General features: G+C 36.2%; 1 protein-coding gene across 1 annotated transcript; it reads left to right on the forward strand.

The window, feature by feature from the left end:
• Window positions 1-10,703: 10,703 nt before the first annotated feature.
• On the forward strand, window positions 10,704-13,623 carry LOC146161129 (uncharacterized). The gene is made up of 4 exons (XM_083384382.1): window positions 10,704-10,796; window positions 10,868-10,957; window positions 12,002-12,108; window positions 12,677-13,623. The coding sequence occupies exons 1-4, from the start codon at window positions 10,742-10,744 to the stop codon at window positions 12,872-12,874; spliced, it is 450 nt and encodes a 149-aa protein (XP_083240508.1). The 5' UTR covers window positions 10,704-10,741; the 3' UTR covers window positions 12,875-13,623.
• The last annotated feature ends 5,344 nt before the right edge of the window (window positions 13,624-18,967 follow it).

Consider the following 18,967-nt stretch of genomic DNA (forward strand, 5'->3'; position numbering starts at 1 on the left):
AACTAATTGTTAATGACATAACTCTGTGACATCATCACTAAAAAGTTGCATGCCCCCTTAAACATATATCCTTCAGTCCCTGGTTGATATTTACTAAAGCTGCGCCGCACTTTACGATGAGCACACACAGATGCACTGACCTGGTTAGCAGTTCAAAACTGCAAAGTGACCGTGCAAACAACCATCTACTGTTTGACATTCATCAAGCCAAATCTCCGAACAAACACGTTTTTTGCAGGTTATAAATTAACCTTAACTCACAAAAACACACTAATATTGCTTCAATCTAGCCAACCACTAAAAGCCAGATTAGGTCGCAAGGGGCTCATGATATAATTATCCAATAACAACTTTGCCATTTCTTTATTTTCAGGTAACTTAAACATAAAGTCGGTAGCCTAATAACATGAAAATTATTTATGGTCTTTACTCTTATAGACATTAATATTTTACATTAATGACATCAGGTTTTATGGCCAGGGGTCGGCAACCTTTTCGTAGTCGCGGGCCAAAACCAAACTCAGAAAGGTCTCTGCGGGCCGCACAAAATGTTAACTAGGAATTATGTTATTAAAATGTTAAAACTACCGTGAATCAGGCGGACCTCGGATCTTTTTTGCGCCTAAAAACGTGTTTAATTACATTTAAGGAGGCAGTAATAAAGTATTGGCACAAAGCGCGAATAAAATGCGTTTGTTTGGTTTAAAATCCGAGTCCACAAATCGTCATCCATACTACTAATGAAAAGTGTAATAAATCTACGAGGAAACGCAATAACAATAGTTAATCTAGTTGAGTGTTTGTCAACCTTTAGAAGTTGGGGCACACCTGGCGAGCGAAGCGAGCGCGATTTTATTTTGGTATAACGTCATTTCTTGCAAGTTTTCATTAGCCTACATTGCCGACAATACGTAGTTAAAATAGTTAAAAAGTATTTGAAATGGAATCGTGCCTACAGTTTATCAAAGAGGCGGCGGGCCGGATGAATTTCCGGCCCGCGGGCCGTAGGTTGCCGACCCCTGTTTTAGGGTGTCGCACTTTTCACCACCTTAATATTCGTTATTATCCGTGATGTTTGATACAATATTGATATTCTAGGTCAGGGGTGGCAAACCAATCAGATACCAAGAGCCGCGTTTGTTACTTGGTTAACCGCAAAGAGCCACACCTTACACACATCGAACGAAAAGAATAGCCTATCACTCCATTTCTCACTCACTCCCACAAAGCGATCGCACGAAGCGCGAAAAAAAGTCTTTATTTAACTAGACAAAATTTTAATTTATTTAAGGAGACTCAATGCATTGGTTGAAAAAATACACATTTCTCGATATAATGTCGTTTATCAATATTATTTGAGAATATTTTTTGCGTTTATCTTGTTTTAAAAGTGTAGCTAAAAATACATTGGGCTTAAGGCAAACAGGCAATAATCGCGAGCCGCTTGTTGGCCATCACTGTTCTAGGTTATAACATGTTTGCACTGGAATGTTAAACCTAATTTGTTGAAGCAGTGCATGTTTACCTGTTTGCTTACAATGACCTTTACGTGTTTACAGTATTCGTCTCAAAAAATGCACAACGTTGCTGTTCTATTACCGGTACCAGGTAGATGTAAGGATGGCCCTGATTATTACTGTAAACCATCGTTAAAGTTACTGTGAACCATCGTTAGTCTTCGTAAAGCAAACTATATCTTGATAAATCTTTCTTCGATAAACGTAATCTAATAAAAGTATTTTCTTCATTCTTTATCAAAAATCGGTAAAATTGACCATAGCCTAGAGCAGGGTTTCTCAACCGTGGCCCTCGGTGCCCATGGGGGACCACGAAGCGGTCATTGGGGGGCCACGGACATAACTCTCTAGCTATGAGTATTGCAAAACCAAAGTGTCACGTTTTTTTTTCAATATGCCAGTCAACTTAAATTTGTGTTTTAAATTATGACAGTAAAACTTTTTTGTAACGTTATACGTAACACATTTTTCTAACACCTGCTTTGGCTCGTCCGCAGGAATGTTTAAAGCAGATAATTGGATCATTTTTATTCTTTTTATCGCGAAAAGTTACGCCGCCTAATGGAACGCCCGCGAGTGGCAAGTTTGGTAAAGCGAAACTGTGCTTCTTTATACATAGCCATAAAGTGCGGCGATAGCGTTTTTTCGGGCGATCTATTACTGTTATAGAGTGTGGCAAATGCTGTTGGGTGAGCAACTAACGTGTAATGCCAGGTGCAACGATTTTGCAATTTCCTTGAAGGGCGTTTGGTTGCAAAAGAAACATTCCATGGTAAAACGCATGAAGTACGCTACAAGGTTACTCAAGTCAAATTTCGGCCAATATTTAGCAAGTTTATGCACAATTTATTTGTCAAGTAATAGTAGCCTAAAGCATTAATTAAACGAAAATCAAGAAATTATCTCAATGAATGTTGTGGCATCACTTGGCCCAGTACAAAACAGAGCCGAATATAACAAAATAATTTGGTGTAGTCCAAGAATAAGCTTTTTAATGACTAACTAAGTTAACTTACACTAAAATGACTTTTTTGTTATTTTGTTAATGGCTGTATTAGTTATTAACGTGAAGAAGTAAAACACGCAAAAAGATGTTAAACACGACGCTAGGCATTTTTATAAGCAGGGGGCCCACGAGGGCCGAGAGCCTTTCAAAGGGGTCACGAAGCATAGAAGGTTGAGAACCACTGGCCTATAGAGCATTGTGAGTAACACACTCGTTCCAAATGTAAACTTTTTCCTAAAATGAGTTTTTTTTCTTAAACAAAATTGATGATTTAACTTAGTTTTTGTGCAACCATAAAGCGGTGAGGCATTTTATAGAGGTGTCTTTTTTATGTTTTTAATGCGCACATCCTCCAAAAACACAAGCTTTGCATACCAGTACTCAAATTAGCTAAATGTAACTTTGTTTGCACTCCGCGCTAAATTCCTAAATTGGTTTAACTTTCGTATTTGAGTCGTACAAATTTTACTCTACAGCAAATATATATGAGCCCATGCTCCAAAAATTTACCGTGTAATTAACCCGATTGTATTCCGAACGGCAAGTATCCCATTTTAGAATATTTCAAACTTAGCTAGTGAACTTAAAGATATACTTTTATACGTAAGTTATTAGCCTACCACCGCCTTCTCCGTAAAGCGCATACCTTTTTCGGTAACCAGTACACGTAACCCAATCAACTTTAATCGTTTGGTTTTCTTAGCCTCACATGTAAGTAAAGTTGTCTTTTGGAAAAGAAGAAGGTTGCTCACCAAGTTTTTTTATTTAAAAAAAGTTAACCATTCGTGGCTTGAATCAATCAAATGCAGATTTACTTATGCCGTTTAATTTAGTGGTCGGCAACCGCCGGTCCGCGAGATGTTTGTTACCGGTCCGTAGCAGGGCTGTCAAAATAAATTTTTATATTCGAAATACATTAACTTTTGTTTAAATATACATCACGGTTAATCGATATGATAAAAATCACAATTAGTATCAAGTTCTCGTTGAGGATCAAAACAATTAGTGTGCTGTGACCATATGAGTTACATGGTAGGTTCGCAAAATCCAAAAATGCATATATTTTTGTTGCAAAAAGCCAATCTGGCATGTACGTGTGAAAGGTTTTGTATTAATTAACTTTGGAAAGTGCCGTGTAGGATCTGCATGATAAGGGCATCTGAAAATACATTATAGCAAAGGGGATCTGAAATACATTATGATATATAATACAAACTGGGACTTAAAAAATTGCTTGGCGGGCCTAATGCCAACGGCGGATTTCATTAGTTTCAATAATTCCTAGAGGAGAGCATCTTTTTGCAGCAAAACAAGTTTAAAAGTTCGCATTGAAAAAAGTTCTAATAAATTTCCTTTACTGAATATTTGTTGTTTTTTAAGGCCGGTCCGCGAAAAAATTTCAGTTTTAAACCGGTCCGCAGTGCAAAAAAGGTTGCCGATCCCTGCTTTAATCGGCTTCACTGACTCTATATATGCATTAATTAGTCGTTTACATTACGTAACTAATGTTTTTATTCACAGTGCCCTTTCTTAGGTTTTTAAAACTTTAATCCTTTTTGTCGCACTTTACCGGGTATCTGATGCACATTCTAAGCGACACCTGCCTCTCGCACTATTCTAAAGCAGCCAACAAATCTCGTTCCATTGTCCGAATATATGTTTTCAACTGGTCCACGTTGCTACATAAATTCAAAGAAGTCATCCGTCCATATATCCTGAGCGACCTCCAAGTAAATCGTGCGCATTTTTATGCACTTAAAGATGGCGCATCACCTCACTTTTGTGCTTAATCATTGTGAATCCAAAGTATTTCACGCAGGTGTGCGACGAGCGGTCCTCCCATCTAAAGCCTGACGGGACAAATCTACTGTCATTTTCATTGCAGGCTTTGCACTTCTTCGGCGACAAAACAGCCATTTGCTTAGAATACGAGTTGAGACCCTTACGTTGACAACATCCTCTCGAGGATATAATATTTTAAATTATGATGCACCCTTATTGATCCTGTGCCACCTCATCAGTGATTTAATAACGCCAATAGTAAAAACAAGTCCAGCAAAAGCATAATGTTTTACCTCGATCCTCACTCTAATTTCTAACAAGAACTGGGACAATTTTAAGTAAAAACGATAAGTGATGTTGAACGGATGAGTTGCACGTAACTGACAGCACGAATTCCAGTATACATACTACTAAAAGAAAATTTTAGGGGTTCGATTGGACCTCCCGTTCGAGTTGTGCCTGAAAAGCAGGGTGTTATATGATTTGAGGTGTTGTATAGCCTCCTACTATAGGTTTTTTTCCAACGTCAAACACGAGCGAGTTTTATTTTCACCTGATCCTTTTCATTGGTCCTCAGACTTCGCATAGAACTTGCTTCCGAAAAGTTTGCCACATTACTACGTACAGCAGACTATCCACTAGCGGGAAAGTGACGCTGTACTCATCACAGAAGCACGCTCCTCGGTAATTGCCCGTAAATCGTAATAATTTTTCATACCCCAAATATATCCATTATAAATCAGAGTCAAACGAACCATTTACACGTTCATTTGGAAAGGCCAAGTTTGTCGAAAAACAAAAATAAACTAGACGGGGTTGCGGTTGTTGTATATTGTGTCATGGGGTATTTTTCAGGGCCTTATTTTCATGGGTGATTCAATAATTGGGTCATTATAAATGGAGTTCTCTACCAGGTTAGTTTTTGTAGTTTTACGTATTATACTTTGGTTTATTCGTTTTACGCTTTACATTAAGTTGTACTTTCTCCTGTCTTGTTTCTGCAAGCAAAAACGAATATGGGCCGAAAATTGCCGCCTTCACTTCTGACGTAGATGCAAATATTTTTACAAAACAAAAATTCCTATTAATTTAACCCCCTCCCCCCAAACCAAAAAAAAAACTTATTTTCCCATATTATTAAAAAAACCGCAATCCATTAAAAAATATGTTTGATTCTCCCGAAACCAAAGATAAACGATAAACAAAACCAACATTCTCCACCCGGGAGTAAATATTTCATTAACAAAATAATATTTTTTATGTAAATTCAAATTAACTTTTTTTATTAATTTTCCACAAAAGCACCCAAATGTTGCGTTGTTTAGGCCTGATAAACAAAAAAGGGATTCGTAGTATCATTTTTATGGTTTTCTAGCGGTTTGATTTAAATAACTAGATATTACTGTCGCTAGGTAGGCGTAGAGAGCTTCAAATAAGTTAAGATCACACTATTTTATAGCGAAAAAATAGGACCCGCTCATAATTTTAAACCTATAAACCGAATTTACATAATAAACATGAATTTTAAAGATGAAAGCCGAATATGTCAAGTTTTCAAGGTTAACTTTATGAGTACCGGTACCAGATTATAGACCGTCAAAACTATTTGAGGCACAATTAACAAAATCCGTTTTTAAATAAGAACAATGAACATGGTAAAAACCATTAAAAAAACATTTTCGCGCCTTGCGCAAAAACAATTAACTTCAGCAACTTGTTTGCGGTCTGTTTCGCGTGACAACAGAAAGTTTCTTAAAAATTTAAAAACGTTATGACGTTTTCGGCCTTTTTGCAAACCATCATGTTGTTTAGCAGAGATTATTTAAAAAATATGGCAACCCTAGTAAATAGTATTCCCTAACAGATTTTGTTTTGTTTACTTGTGAAAAAAAAATTATTATATCATCTTCGTTGTATAAATAGATGACTGCTTTTAACAATATAGTCAAAATAATTTGCGGATTTTCAAAAATTACATTTTCTTCTTAAAACTGTGAAAAATATTGAAGTTATACCACACTTATTATGAATCTTCTCCAATATTCGAATTTTAACATAACTTATGCCAGCCTTTGCGTTTTAGATGGTAATCCTGGTAATGGAGATTGTAATGTTTCTTTGAAGTGTGTGTTTTGGCTAAAAGTGAAACTATTTTGCTCTGTAGATTTATAAAACATTTAGTGCATGTTCCACTTAATGGATTGCGGCAAACTCGTTTAGTTCTTTTAAACAGGAAACGAAATTTCCAAGACCACAAAAAATTGTGGCGTTATATTCAAAGACTAATTTCGTTTTATAATTGCCCATTATATTCTACCATTGCAAGCGAAAAGTTTTGCAGTTTTTATGTAATAATTTTTCCAGTTAAAATTCAAAATTGAAATTCTTCCTAGTCCTTGCGAATAATATTATTTTTATGGTAGTGAAGCAATAAATAAACGTTGTTGGGTAACCGCAAGCGCGTAAAAGGTTCCGGTTCTGATTAAGCGTAACCTAATTCGGTTTGATTATTATGTTTCGCTATTCATTATGTATGTTTGTTCCAACTGGGTGCATTGGAGCCGTGACATAATGGATGAAAGAAGCTGATAAATTGTATTTTTGTTTTAAAAATGATTTTCCGAAAATCACAAGACTGTAATTGACATATTATTGTGACATTAACTTTGAAAAAATGATATTTTAATTGAAAATCGTTTTGTAAACATTTAATCCAAAATGGGCAAGTTTATTACAAAGGGCCGCATGAGATACAGAGTTGAATTTGGGAAATCTTGTAGAATTGCGCAACGATTCCCTTGAAACGAGCTAAATCATACTAGGGCTACAACGTTATACAATGTTAGCTTTAAGTGTAGAATTCATAACATACCGTAGTAGGTGTTTTTTAGAGTGACGTTATACGAATTGATTATATTATGGTTTGCCTATTGCATTAACGATAAAAATAAAAATACACAAATCTAAAGGCTTATAAAAACATAATGGTCAGTTTTCTTATTGCGTAGGCCTATATCAGCCGATGGCAGGGAATATGTTTAGGTTTCGGCTGTAAATATTGACATATTTGTGTCTGGCGGTCCAAAGCAGAATGTACTCCTTTGGCGGAATCTGGTTCGCTGCTTTAACATTGACCCTTTGTCGCGTATTAACGCGAGACAGTCTGTATAACCGGTGTCATTTTACCAGATCCTTTTTTTAGGAAATATTGCCACCGCTAGGTTGGAGTACAGAGCTAAAACCAATTTTACGATGACGTCATATTTTGTTTTCAATTTCTACCCCCAGCTGAAGGCCCCTGGGTAAATAGACTTCTAAACCCTTAAAGGCTCATCTACATATACGCCTCCATCTTGTATGGACATTTGAAGGCCCATATAATTCGAGCAAAAACAAGATATGTTCCGCAAATAAATTTTCGGCCCATATAATTAACCTTTTCTAAAGGTTAATAAAAATAATCTTACAAAGTATTTGTTTATATTTATGTTGTGTTTTTTGTAACATTGATTGCAAAACCATAGTTCGTCGTTGTTATCGATTACTCTTTAAGGAATGAGTGTTTAAACCCATTCCTTACAATTGCTGCATTCTATGAAGAAAAGCTCTGTTATCTGCTAATCTACAATTACAGTAAATGCGAGTGTGTGTAGATGAAGGTTTTCTTACCTGGTCTATTTGTACGCGTAAAAAAGGAGCGACAGTTCGATTTAAAATAGTTTTCTGAATGTCACTGCGCAATGTTTCCTCTTCTGGTTTGTTTCGGATAGTTATGCAACTGCATGCAAAAGCTATTGCAAAAGGACCACAATTTGAGCTTCCCTTCGGTTGGCATACCTTAGTAAATTCAAGCTCGATGTTTGTAGACAAAGTTGGACAATTTGGATAGATCGTCCGAGTTATATTCGCTATAATAACTGTCGTATATTTCAATCAAAATATAAAAGCCATAATATTTCATAAAAGCGACATTTCGCAATTTACAGACGTTTCAGCAATAACTCATGTCATCATCAGTGTAAAAATCAAGTGAAGATAAAGGAAAAAAGGACAAAAAATAGCAGCGAAAAAAAGGCGATGTATGGGTCAGTTCATACTGCTAGGAGTTAAAAAGATATAAAGGTGTCGAGGTTGTATCTATGTTGAGTTCTGGTTTATGATGTTGGATCATCAGCGATTCCAGCAAAAAAGGCGATATTTGTCATGCCGCGAACCCAATATTTCCGGTTTATTGAAATTAACCTTATGTGTAGGATTCGTGAGCAAATGGGCGCAAACTTCCGACTTAGGTGACGACTGGTGTTCTTTCATACGGGTCTTTAGGTTGCGTTGCGTTTGGCCGATGTATGTCTGGTTGCAGCTGCATCGCAGTCGGTATACCACGTTGGTTTTGTGGAGTAGCGATGGTGAATCTGCTATTTTTTGTCCTTTTTTCCTTTCTTTTTACGTTTTATCGCTTTTATCTTCACTTGATTTTTACACTGATGATGGCATGAGTTATTGCTGAAACGTCTGTAAATTGCGAAATGTCGCTTTTATCAAATATTATGGCTTTTATATTTTTATTGAAATTACTAAAGAAACCCGTGTATTGTGTTCCAAAGTTTGTCGTATATTGATATCGAATTACACTTCGTTTAAAAAATGTTGAACGCCGTTACCCAATAGTTTGAATGAAGATTTATAATTTAAACAAACTTTCCGCCAGGAGAATCTACTGAAGGGAAAATAAAACGGAGTTTAATAAGCATAAATGCTTTGTAACCCTCTAACTTGGGGAAATTGTGTTGCCATAATATAGATTACTAAATCAATACGTTTGTCGCTTAGCCATGTGTCTTTTGAAAATAATTCAAGGTGAACATTTTAATCCAAAACTTCTTACCAAACCATTGCGTTCTTTTTAACTCCTGCTGACTGTTTTCCTTTACCTTTCGAAAAAATTATACTTAAATGAGTTTATTTTAGCGTTAAACTAATTTGCCAGAAATTTTTTGCTGACTAGGTTTTGGTCTTTCACCTTTGACCCTGTTTTAGGCGTGACGTTGCTGCGTCAGCACGAGCACGTTACTTCAGAATTTTTTTTCTGTTGACCTTGCTGTTACCTGCATACTGCATTGCTTTGCTTGGCCGAGGGCGCGTAGGCTTGACATTAAAAATTGGGTTTGGGTGGGTCAAGTAATATTACTTTTGTTTTTAAAATAACTCTTGACCTATCTGAACCTGAATGCTAACCCGCACCCTAACCCGAATAACAATGTGCGTTATGGTAGGATTCTAGACCAGCGTCGGAGAATGTGCACTGAACCCTGTACATATCGCAATTGCACATTGTACGCACAATGCGCACGTTTTGGTTTTGTTGAGAAATTTAGTATAAAAAAATTACTATACAACACAAATTGCTTTGTAAAAATATTTGGTGTGCAGCTACTATAGAATACAGACTGGCCTTGCAGGGCATAGTATATTGAGAACGAGCCTAACCAAATTTAATGGGTGTCTCATTTTTGCAGTTAAAGCTTTTTATATGCTGTTACACAACCTTAAACATTTATCTACATATCAACCATGTGCACCTTTAAAATTTGTTCATTTAGCCGGATTTTGTTTTGTTCCAAGTTATTTCTGTGAAAAAGCATCTGTTTGATGGTCAAACTAATCCAATTAAACTAACTAAGTTTAAAAAAATATATTGTTTATAAATGTGACATTTATGTAAGAATGAAGTCAACTAAGTAAAGAAAACTCGGCGCTCTTTCACTATTGTACGTGAAAAGTTATGCAAAAAAAAAAAAATAATAATACCGCATACCACAACTCATATTGTTTGGGCTAGGGTGCGAGTTAGCGTTTGGGTGAGGGTGGGTCAAGTACTATTATGTTTATTGTTAATAATAACTTGACCCACCCTCAACCAAACGCTAACCCGCACCCTAACCCAAACAATATGTGTTGTGGTATGCGGCATTTGATAAAAAAAAATTTTTATTAAATTTTACGTACAATAGTGAAAGAGCGCCGAAAACTCTCCACCTGCTGCATTATATATAAGAAACATGCCACAAGTTGAAATATATGGCTCACCACTCAGGGATGACTGGTTGTCAGTCTAAGTTTCCTGGCAGGTTCACATCCTAAATTTTTGTGAAACAAATTTGTGTGCACACCTGAATTGGTATATTGCACACTTGGAAGCTCGAAAAAAAAAGGGTAAATTGTGTCAGGATTTCCAACCTAAGGTGGTGGGCAAAAAAACATAATTGCACACCTCTAAATTTAGTTATGCACAAGCAAAATTTCAGCATTAATTAAAAATGCAGACTGGTGTGATTGGACATCCTGCTATATTACTAAAAATCGTTAAACTTTAATTTGTAATAAACGTTTGCAGGATATAAACTTCAGTTTAAAAAAAGTAAATTTACTGTTCACGATGAAAGTATTGCTTGCAGTTGACGGAAGTGAGATAGCCGATAAAGCTGTTAGCTGTGAGTATATACATATAGGCTTTAAATGCTAAACTGCACAGCACTTTCTTAAAACTTTTTGTGTGTTTAAGGGTACTTTGCAAATATTCACAAGCCAGAAAATGAAGTCGTCATATGCTATAAAGCTGAGCAGCCTGACTTGCCTACAGTCATGTTTTCAGGTACTATCAAAATATGGTTTGACAAAAATAACATGGAGTTATCAATGACTAATGTTATACTGCAGCCTTTAATTGTATAAATACATTCAATATTTTCTTACAAAAACAGCAAAAATGGCTTATTACCTTCCAGAAATGTTGAAATGCAAAATATTACAAAGGTGATGATAATTTTTTCTAGTGTTGGCAAGCCTGTCAATTGACCAGCCAAATAAGGTCAATTGACCGCACTTTTTATTAAACCGGTCAAATACTCATATTGGATTCAAATGTTGTAATTTTTTTTAAGGGTTGTTTTGTGATTTGAATTTTTAATAATCTTGATTGCATCGTAGGGTTTATCTGATGCAAACACATGTTCTGTGGGAATAACAAAGTGTTTGTAATATCAAAGTAGATTTATTTTGTTTAAAATAAATGAATGTATATGATGAATCGCATTTGTCATAAAAGGAAACATTAGTTGGGGTATATCCCAATTTTAGGCTACTTAAAAATTTAGAAGAACCAAATCCCTTGTCTCCAGTGGACCCTGGTGATTATTTAGAAAATGCAGATAGTGACAAAAAATATTTTTTTATTGATGCATTTACTTGTTGGTAATTTCTCGTTAACTGCTATAGTATTGCTTGCAAGATGGGCATGGTTTTGCAAAAATTCTTATTGATAGTCAAAAAATAATTGTTTTTGTTTTACAAACCATTGTACTTGAGCCAAAATGTTTATATATTTGTTTAAAGTTAAAATCAAGGTTTATTTTTAATTTCAAATGCATTTTGATGGTGTGTATAGTATTCGGCCAATATTTGACCTATTTGACGAGTATTTGGCCGGTCAATTAGCCGGATTTTATTTGACTGGTCAAATGCCCAACCCTAATTTTTTCAGTCATCTTTTTAAATTTACTATATTGTTAAACTCTGTATTCACTGGTCCTAATGTTTTCTAATATGTCAAAAAGTCTAGTTATTGGTGTTATTTTTATTATTTAAAAGTATTAAACCCATTTTGTTTTAAAACAAGATTTTATTATTATTGAAACAGCTGGAGCAGGTTTTCCTGCAGCAGAGATAGCGAACATTATGACAGAGCATAACAAGAAACTTGGAGACCTTGAAAATAAATACACCATGTCTTGCAAGCAACAAAAAGTATGCCCTGTGGATACAGTCACATTTATAATTCCCGAAGAGGCTTTGCTGAGCTGCAGGATTTTTAGTTTTAGTGATTGTTTTAGGAGTGTGCGATTTTCAAATCATGTTTCAACTCCACAATGTTATTTAATTTCAGTTAATCAAATCTTGACATGTAAGCCAAATCTAGAAGACATATTAGCTAAACCACCTTTAAAACTGTTGGATGCATTCTGTTTAATATTTTTCTGAAAACTGATTTAATGTTCCGATAAGTTTCTTTAGTAATGTCATTGCCTTGTTGCAAATATATTAAGCAATTGTAAGTTAGAATATGGTAAAAAGGTGAATGAACAAACCATTTTTTCATTATTAGCATTACTTTGCTGTTGCTAGTGCTACTGATATACTTTTGAAGCATCTATCTAAGCGTTTTTTACAGCTGCAAGTAACATGCAAAACTAATTATCGATGACTTACATTAAAATTTAATAATTATTTGTTATATTGCAGACTAACTACAACTACAAGGTCAATGTAGAACATATGAGTTACATTAATAGTAATTATTGTTCTTGTATTGTAGACCAACTACAAAGTCATTGCCGAAACATGTGAAGGAAAACCTGGCCATAATATTATCAAGGAAGCTGAAAAGCAACACGCAGACATGATAGTGTTGGGCAGTCGCGGTCTTGGTTTGATAAAAAGGACCTTTTTGGGTTCTGTCAGTAGCCATGTCGTGCATCATGCTAAAGTTCCAGTTTGCATCTGCCCCATGTAAACCAGGTGGTAATCTCTTCAGAACAGTTTTTTGACAAACAATGTGATATAGCTAGTTCTAAGATATGTATATATATTGCCAAATAGTTTTTACCACTGTAGTAAAAATCTGCTTGTAATTATTATATTCATTTTTTAGTCGCACTGCAAGAAATTTGACGGAAATAAAACATGTTTCAAAATACCCTGTAGATTGTAGAACATGTTGGGCGAATTGTAAGCAAATTAGCGTTTTTAAGCAAAAACTTACACCATTTTTTTCCTTATCTTTTTCACGTAATATGTTTGCCATGGTAAAACTCGGTATTGCGATCCTAATTCCTAACAACGCTCATGTTAAAAACTAAAAAGTAACAAAGTTTAAGAATGTAAATAGAAATTTTCCAGCCTGCGACTCTGATTCTGCTGCAAACTGGCAATTATTTCCGCGATGCGTAATTAAAACATTTCGTTCGTTTTGCCTTGGTTGACAAAACTCGTCACTTTTTACTTGACCATTTCTCGACGCTTTGGTTAAACTGTAATTTACCGTAACATTTGAAAAGAGATATGTCACGATTTGCAAATTAGCGGTCACAGGTAAATTTAGCCCTTCTTAATATTTGTTTAAAATCAACAAATGACGTTTGAACAATCAAAGTGCACGAATTTATTTACCAATTGACTGTATGCAATATTTTTAATGTTTGCGTGCTTGTCCAATCTTAAATCGCTTCTGTTTAATTTCAATATAAACTGTATCCTCTTGTACATATGTCTGCAATGGTTTAATGAAATAATCATTTTTGGTTTACTATAAACTTAAAGTAGAGCTACGTTAAAACCAGGGCTACGGAGTCGATAAAAAATAACCCCGAGTCCGACTCCGATCAAATGTGTGATTTTGGCAAGTCCCGATTCGCCCGGCTCTTACTGTACAACCGGTATTTCACCCATTAAAGGAAAAAGTAGGTGGATATTCAGCAAAACACTCATATGGGTGTCCTATAATTCATCCAGCCACAATACATGGTTGGCAAATGTTCCATCATATGCTATTCCATCTTTACTATTTACACGGTGCGGCCTTGTCATTTCCAAGATTTGTAATGGTGTAGTGCAGGGGTCGGCAACCTTTCGTACGCAGTGTGCCAGTTTATGAATAATGTCAAAGATGAACAACTCGCGTGACAAAGCATTTTTCTTTTTTTTATGTTTGGTTTAGCACTAGCAATCAGGGCTGCGGAGTTGGTTAAAAACAACCCGAGTCTGGCCGAATATGAGATTTCATCACGTCCCGAGCCCGACTCAGCCTCAGTATTTTACCAATTTACGTAATTAAATTAAGGTGGATATTCCGCAATCCACTCCTAGGGTCATGGAAAATATGCCACGAGCATATGCTATTCCACCTTAACAATTTACAGTTTTCTGCCTTATCAGTTTCGAAATTTGGTACTGCTCATGCGCACACGTCGGACTCGGGTAGTTTTAGCTGGTCTTACTCGAGTCCCGAGTACGACTCAGCAGCCCTGCTGTGATATGACATCTAATTTACGTATCTTTTTTGAAATATACTTCGATGCTTTTAAGCCGACCTTTTTAGCTCACGAACCGGTAAAATTTTAAAACAGTTTTTGCGGACCGTTGGACCTTCAAAAATTAAAATCAACCAAAATGTAATTATGACAAAAGTATGCAACTTAAAGCAAATAACGAAAACTTCAATGTAACGAGAAATTTGCTGCTGTCTGTTTGATATCACACGTGTTATACGTGGTTATATTGAAGTTTTTCACGTACCACTGGTCTTAAAGTTTAAGACTCAAACAAGATGTAGCCTACATTTAAACAGTTGGGCACAACACGTGCAGCATCGTGACGTACGATAAAGTCCAAAGTAAACGATTAACTCTATGTTACGTCACAACAGCGTTTCTCAACCGGTGCGCCGCGGCGCACTGGTGCGCCATGGAAGGCTTCTAGGTGCGCCGCGAGCAAAAGGAAAAACCGTGTCGAAATAAGTTCAAAATTAATCGGAATAAGACTTTAATGGACAAAATAACGTTTTTAGTCTCAAAGGCTGGAAGTCCCTTGATATGCAACTATAAACCCATATAATAAAAAATGCTGGCAATTTAAAATCGGTACACCTCAAAATTTTCGCGCTCGCTTCGCTCGTAAGGTGCGCCGCCACATTTCATACGTCTCTAGGTGCGCCCCCAAGTAAAAAAGGTTAAGAAACACTGCGTCACAATGTTGCAAATTACGGAACTGGCTAAGTTCTAAATTTGTTGGACAAGCCGCCTTCAACATCTTGCTTTTTGAAATTGAGATATAAATCTCTAATATATTTGGCGGACCGGCAGGAAAGTTGACGCGGAACGGCACTTATTTGTGACACGAACTGACAATGTGTGCACTGTATAACCATTCAGTTAGCGCTAGTGTTAGTGATGTAATAGTAATGTTAATGATGTGGTAGTGATGTAATGGTTGCACTTTCTTAAGGTGATAAAACGTGCGCGTTAAATCAATTGGCGTGCCAGGCAAAATCATCTTGCGTGCCACAAGTGGCACGCGTGCCAGGGGTTGCCGACCCCTGGTGTAGTGGCATATTCGTATTTGTTACTATTATTCGAAATTAAGGTTTATAACCAAACTTTGTGACGCGCACTGGCACATCTGACTCTGGACTCGTAGTCGTCTCCCGAATTTTACTCCAGCAAAATTAAAACCAGTCCAACTCCGATTTGGTAGCCCTCTGTCTAATAAACTATCTTAAAAGTTAGGACAAGGTAAACGTGTTTTACTGTAGCTACTAGATTTATTTTATCGAATTGAAAAAACTCTTATATTTATGTATTGATTTGTGGGTCAAACTCTTTTTGTTAAAACTAGATTGATATTTTAGAACCCTGTTCATGCAGAAATTGTTACGATGCCGTAATATAGCAGGCACATTTCTGAATAACATTGGCCTCCTTGTGTAAATTCCTAATAAATCGCTGAAAAAGTTAATTTCTAAACGGCAATATGTGTTGCTGAAAGGTAATTAATTCTGAAAACGGCTGTTTATAACAAAAAATGCATGTTTAAAACAATTTTTTAAGAAGACTGGAATTTAACATGAAATCGATAACAGACGAATCAATCGACTAGGCAGGCTACTCTTCGAGCATAATACGCCTGCAAACTACAAACCTTAAAAGTCGAATCAACAAGCTTCATTTGGATAGGGCTACCATACTTTCAGCACCCAAAATAGAGGACCTTTTTTTGCCTGTTAATGAAACAAAAATACAATTGTTACGTTTGAGAGAAACTTGCCATATCCACACCTTTTTTTAGCCGTGTCCCCTTTGGTAATTTTCCTATGCCTTGCGCCGGCCTAAGAAAAGCAATTCGGCGTTTTTAATGCATTATCACAAAGACAACTTGAAAATAGTGAAGTATGTTGTCGGTCGCGCGAAGCGCTAAAAAAATTGGATTTAATTGGTGGAATTGGCGCTAAACTGTAAACTCAGGAGGCTTTTCGCATTGGGCACACAACAAATTGCTCGTGCACGTGCTGATTTTGACAAACGTGTTGTGAGGGCATTTACTTTATAGTTGAAAGGCTGTGATGTCGAGCGCAAATAAAAAGTCAAGCGCAAATATTCACGAGTGCCCCTCTGTTGCTAACCTGTTATCTAGCTATATATAAAATATGGATAAAAAATAGTTCGAACGGTGGATAAATTTTATCGTTTATCCAAAAGTAAGTAAAATTAGAATTAAATAGGGCCGTTATACCTTCGATGATATAAAAACATGCAATGGTGCTCAAAGAGACTTAGTGCTAAAAAAAGTTAACAAAACAGAAGATTCACGCGGAGCGCGAAATTTGTTTGCAGTTTTAATGTTTAAGTTGGCAAAAACAGAGTTTGTACAGCGCTGTAGGAGTGGTGTACAACCTAAACAAAACCATTAGAATCATTGCGAAAAAATAAATAATAACTCAAAGATCGCGCCCCCTAAGAATTGCTTGGAGCCCCCTAGGGGGGGGGGGGGGGGAGCGCCCCCCGGTTAAGAGCCGCTGCTATAGACTAACTAGACAAGATTCTGTATGAAATAAGAAAATAAGAACATAACCTACCATTCAGTAAGACTGATAGTAGGCTAGGCCTACAAAACTCACACCTTTGCTTTATTAATGGGCCTTTTTAAAAGTGAAGTTCTGTTGCAATTTCTCGGGCGCAATGTTTGCTGCAACAATCAAGAAGGTAGTGTTGATAGAGCAATTTGTTGCAAAACCTGTTTTAAACCAGCAATTCAGCATGTTTCATGGCTACAGTATTTTTTGGAAATAATTACAACGTCTCGCCTAAAAGTCTTTTTAAAATTATAACAACTAACTCGAATTGCAAAAAAAGAGGACATTTGGACATTTTTAAGCGTCCTCAGAGGACCATTCAGTTTTCTTGGAAAACAAGGACAAATCCTCCTAAAAGAGGACATATGGTAGGCCTACATTTGGAAGGCTTACGATGCATGTGAGGAAGCACAATGCGATTAATTTAGAAATCACAAAATTAATTTATAAGTTACAATTTACCAGAAGAATGTAAACGAGAAACTTTTTGCAGGTTTATAGACCAGGGATGTCCAACCCGCGGGCCGCATTACCGCCCGCCTGATGTTTACGTGCTGCCCACCACATAGTCTCGCTTTCTGCAGTAGCCTTTCGTTGAAACAATTGTTTCGGCTATTGTCAACTGAGACTATACTCGAGCCCAATGTCGCATTTGAACATCATTCATCGAACACTTGTGCACCTGTCATTGTTAAGCAGTGTGTGTGACTGTGTGTTTTTGCGGACCGTTTTAAGGTAATATATCAGCCAATATATCATCCTAAAGGTGTCGTAAAGAATTAATCTCAAACTAAAATAAACTAACCTATTTTTTGTGGAGAGTTAGCGTTTTCTTCTAAGCAACTCATTATCAGGGTTGCCAGATTGGCTTTTTTGACGCCAAATTCTACAAATTTGGCTCTTTTTGAACCTGGTTGGCGTCAGAAAATTCAGTTAGCTTTTTGGCTTTTTTTCTGGCTTTTTTGTAAAAGCTTGCTAAATCTAGTCGAAATACATTGAGCCCTACTTTTTTTGTTCTAAAACATTCGCCTTACGATCTGTGGGGGCTCTACTTTTGCGTGATTTTTAAAATAATAAATCGTTACCGCAGGTCTCCAACTCTCCAGGTCACAGTGTTTCTCAACCCATGCCATGAGTCGCGAACCCGTCGGATTTTGTTGGTTCGTGTTTTGATTTTTTAAGATTGGCACTGGTTCTAAGCAAAATATTTTACACACTTGGGAAATTGCAAGCAATACAAAGAAAGTGACTCATATTTAAATTTGATTTTTTACGTAAAGTATTGGTCGCTTTAACAGTTCAGTGAAGTGGATTAAATTAGCATAGTCCCGGTTTATTACTTTTGGCAGGCAGCCCGAAAAGGTTGAGAAACACCGCGCTTTAGGGTGAGCTCATCAAATCAAAAGTATTTTTCAATAGAAAGCTTGACAAAAAAATATTACACTTTCAACCTAAAGATCGTAGGATAAATGGAGTTTTCCAAACATAGAAATTTTCATTTTGGTTGGTGTGTTGGGAACGAGTATTACTAATTTACGGAATAATGAATGCTCGGAATGGTCGGAACGCTTACTAATTTAAGTGTTACCCCGTTAAAACAATTATTAAACCAACGCACAATATTTGAGTTAGGGTGGGGGTTAGCGTTTGGGTGAAGGTGGGTCAAGTGTTATTATATTTAATAATAATACTGTGTGCGTTCCGACCATTCATCATTCCGTAAATTAGTGTTACCCGTTGGGAACATGTTATGTTTGTCATGTTGCCATTCCACACAAGTTTGAAGCTTAAAGGATATTTGTTTTCATACAAATCAATTATTTATAGCCTTTTATGTGTTTTGAATTTATTTAATTAATGTTTGGCTTTTTCTGGCTTTTTTTCATTAAAGGTTTGGCTTTTTTTCAAAATTTTAATCTGGCAACCCTGCTCATTATCTTAAAGATGTTAAAATATTATTCAAAACTTTGCAATTAAATA

Source organism: Ascidiella aspersa, chromosome 3, assembly GCF_963924565.1.
Source record: "Ascidiella aspersa chromosome 3, kaAscAspe10.2, whole genome shotgun sequence".
Taxonomy (NCBI): domain Eukaryota; kingdom Metazoa; phylum Chordata; class Ascidiacea; order Phlebobranchia; family Ascidiidae; genus Ascidiella; species Ascidiella aspersa.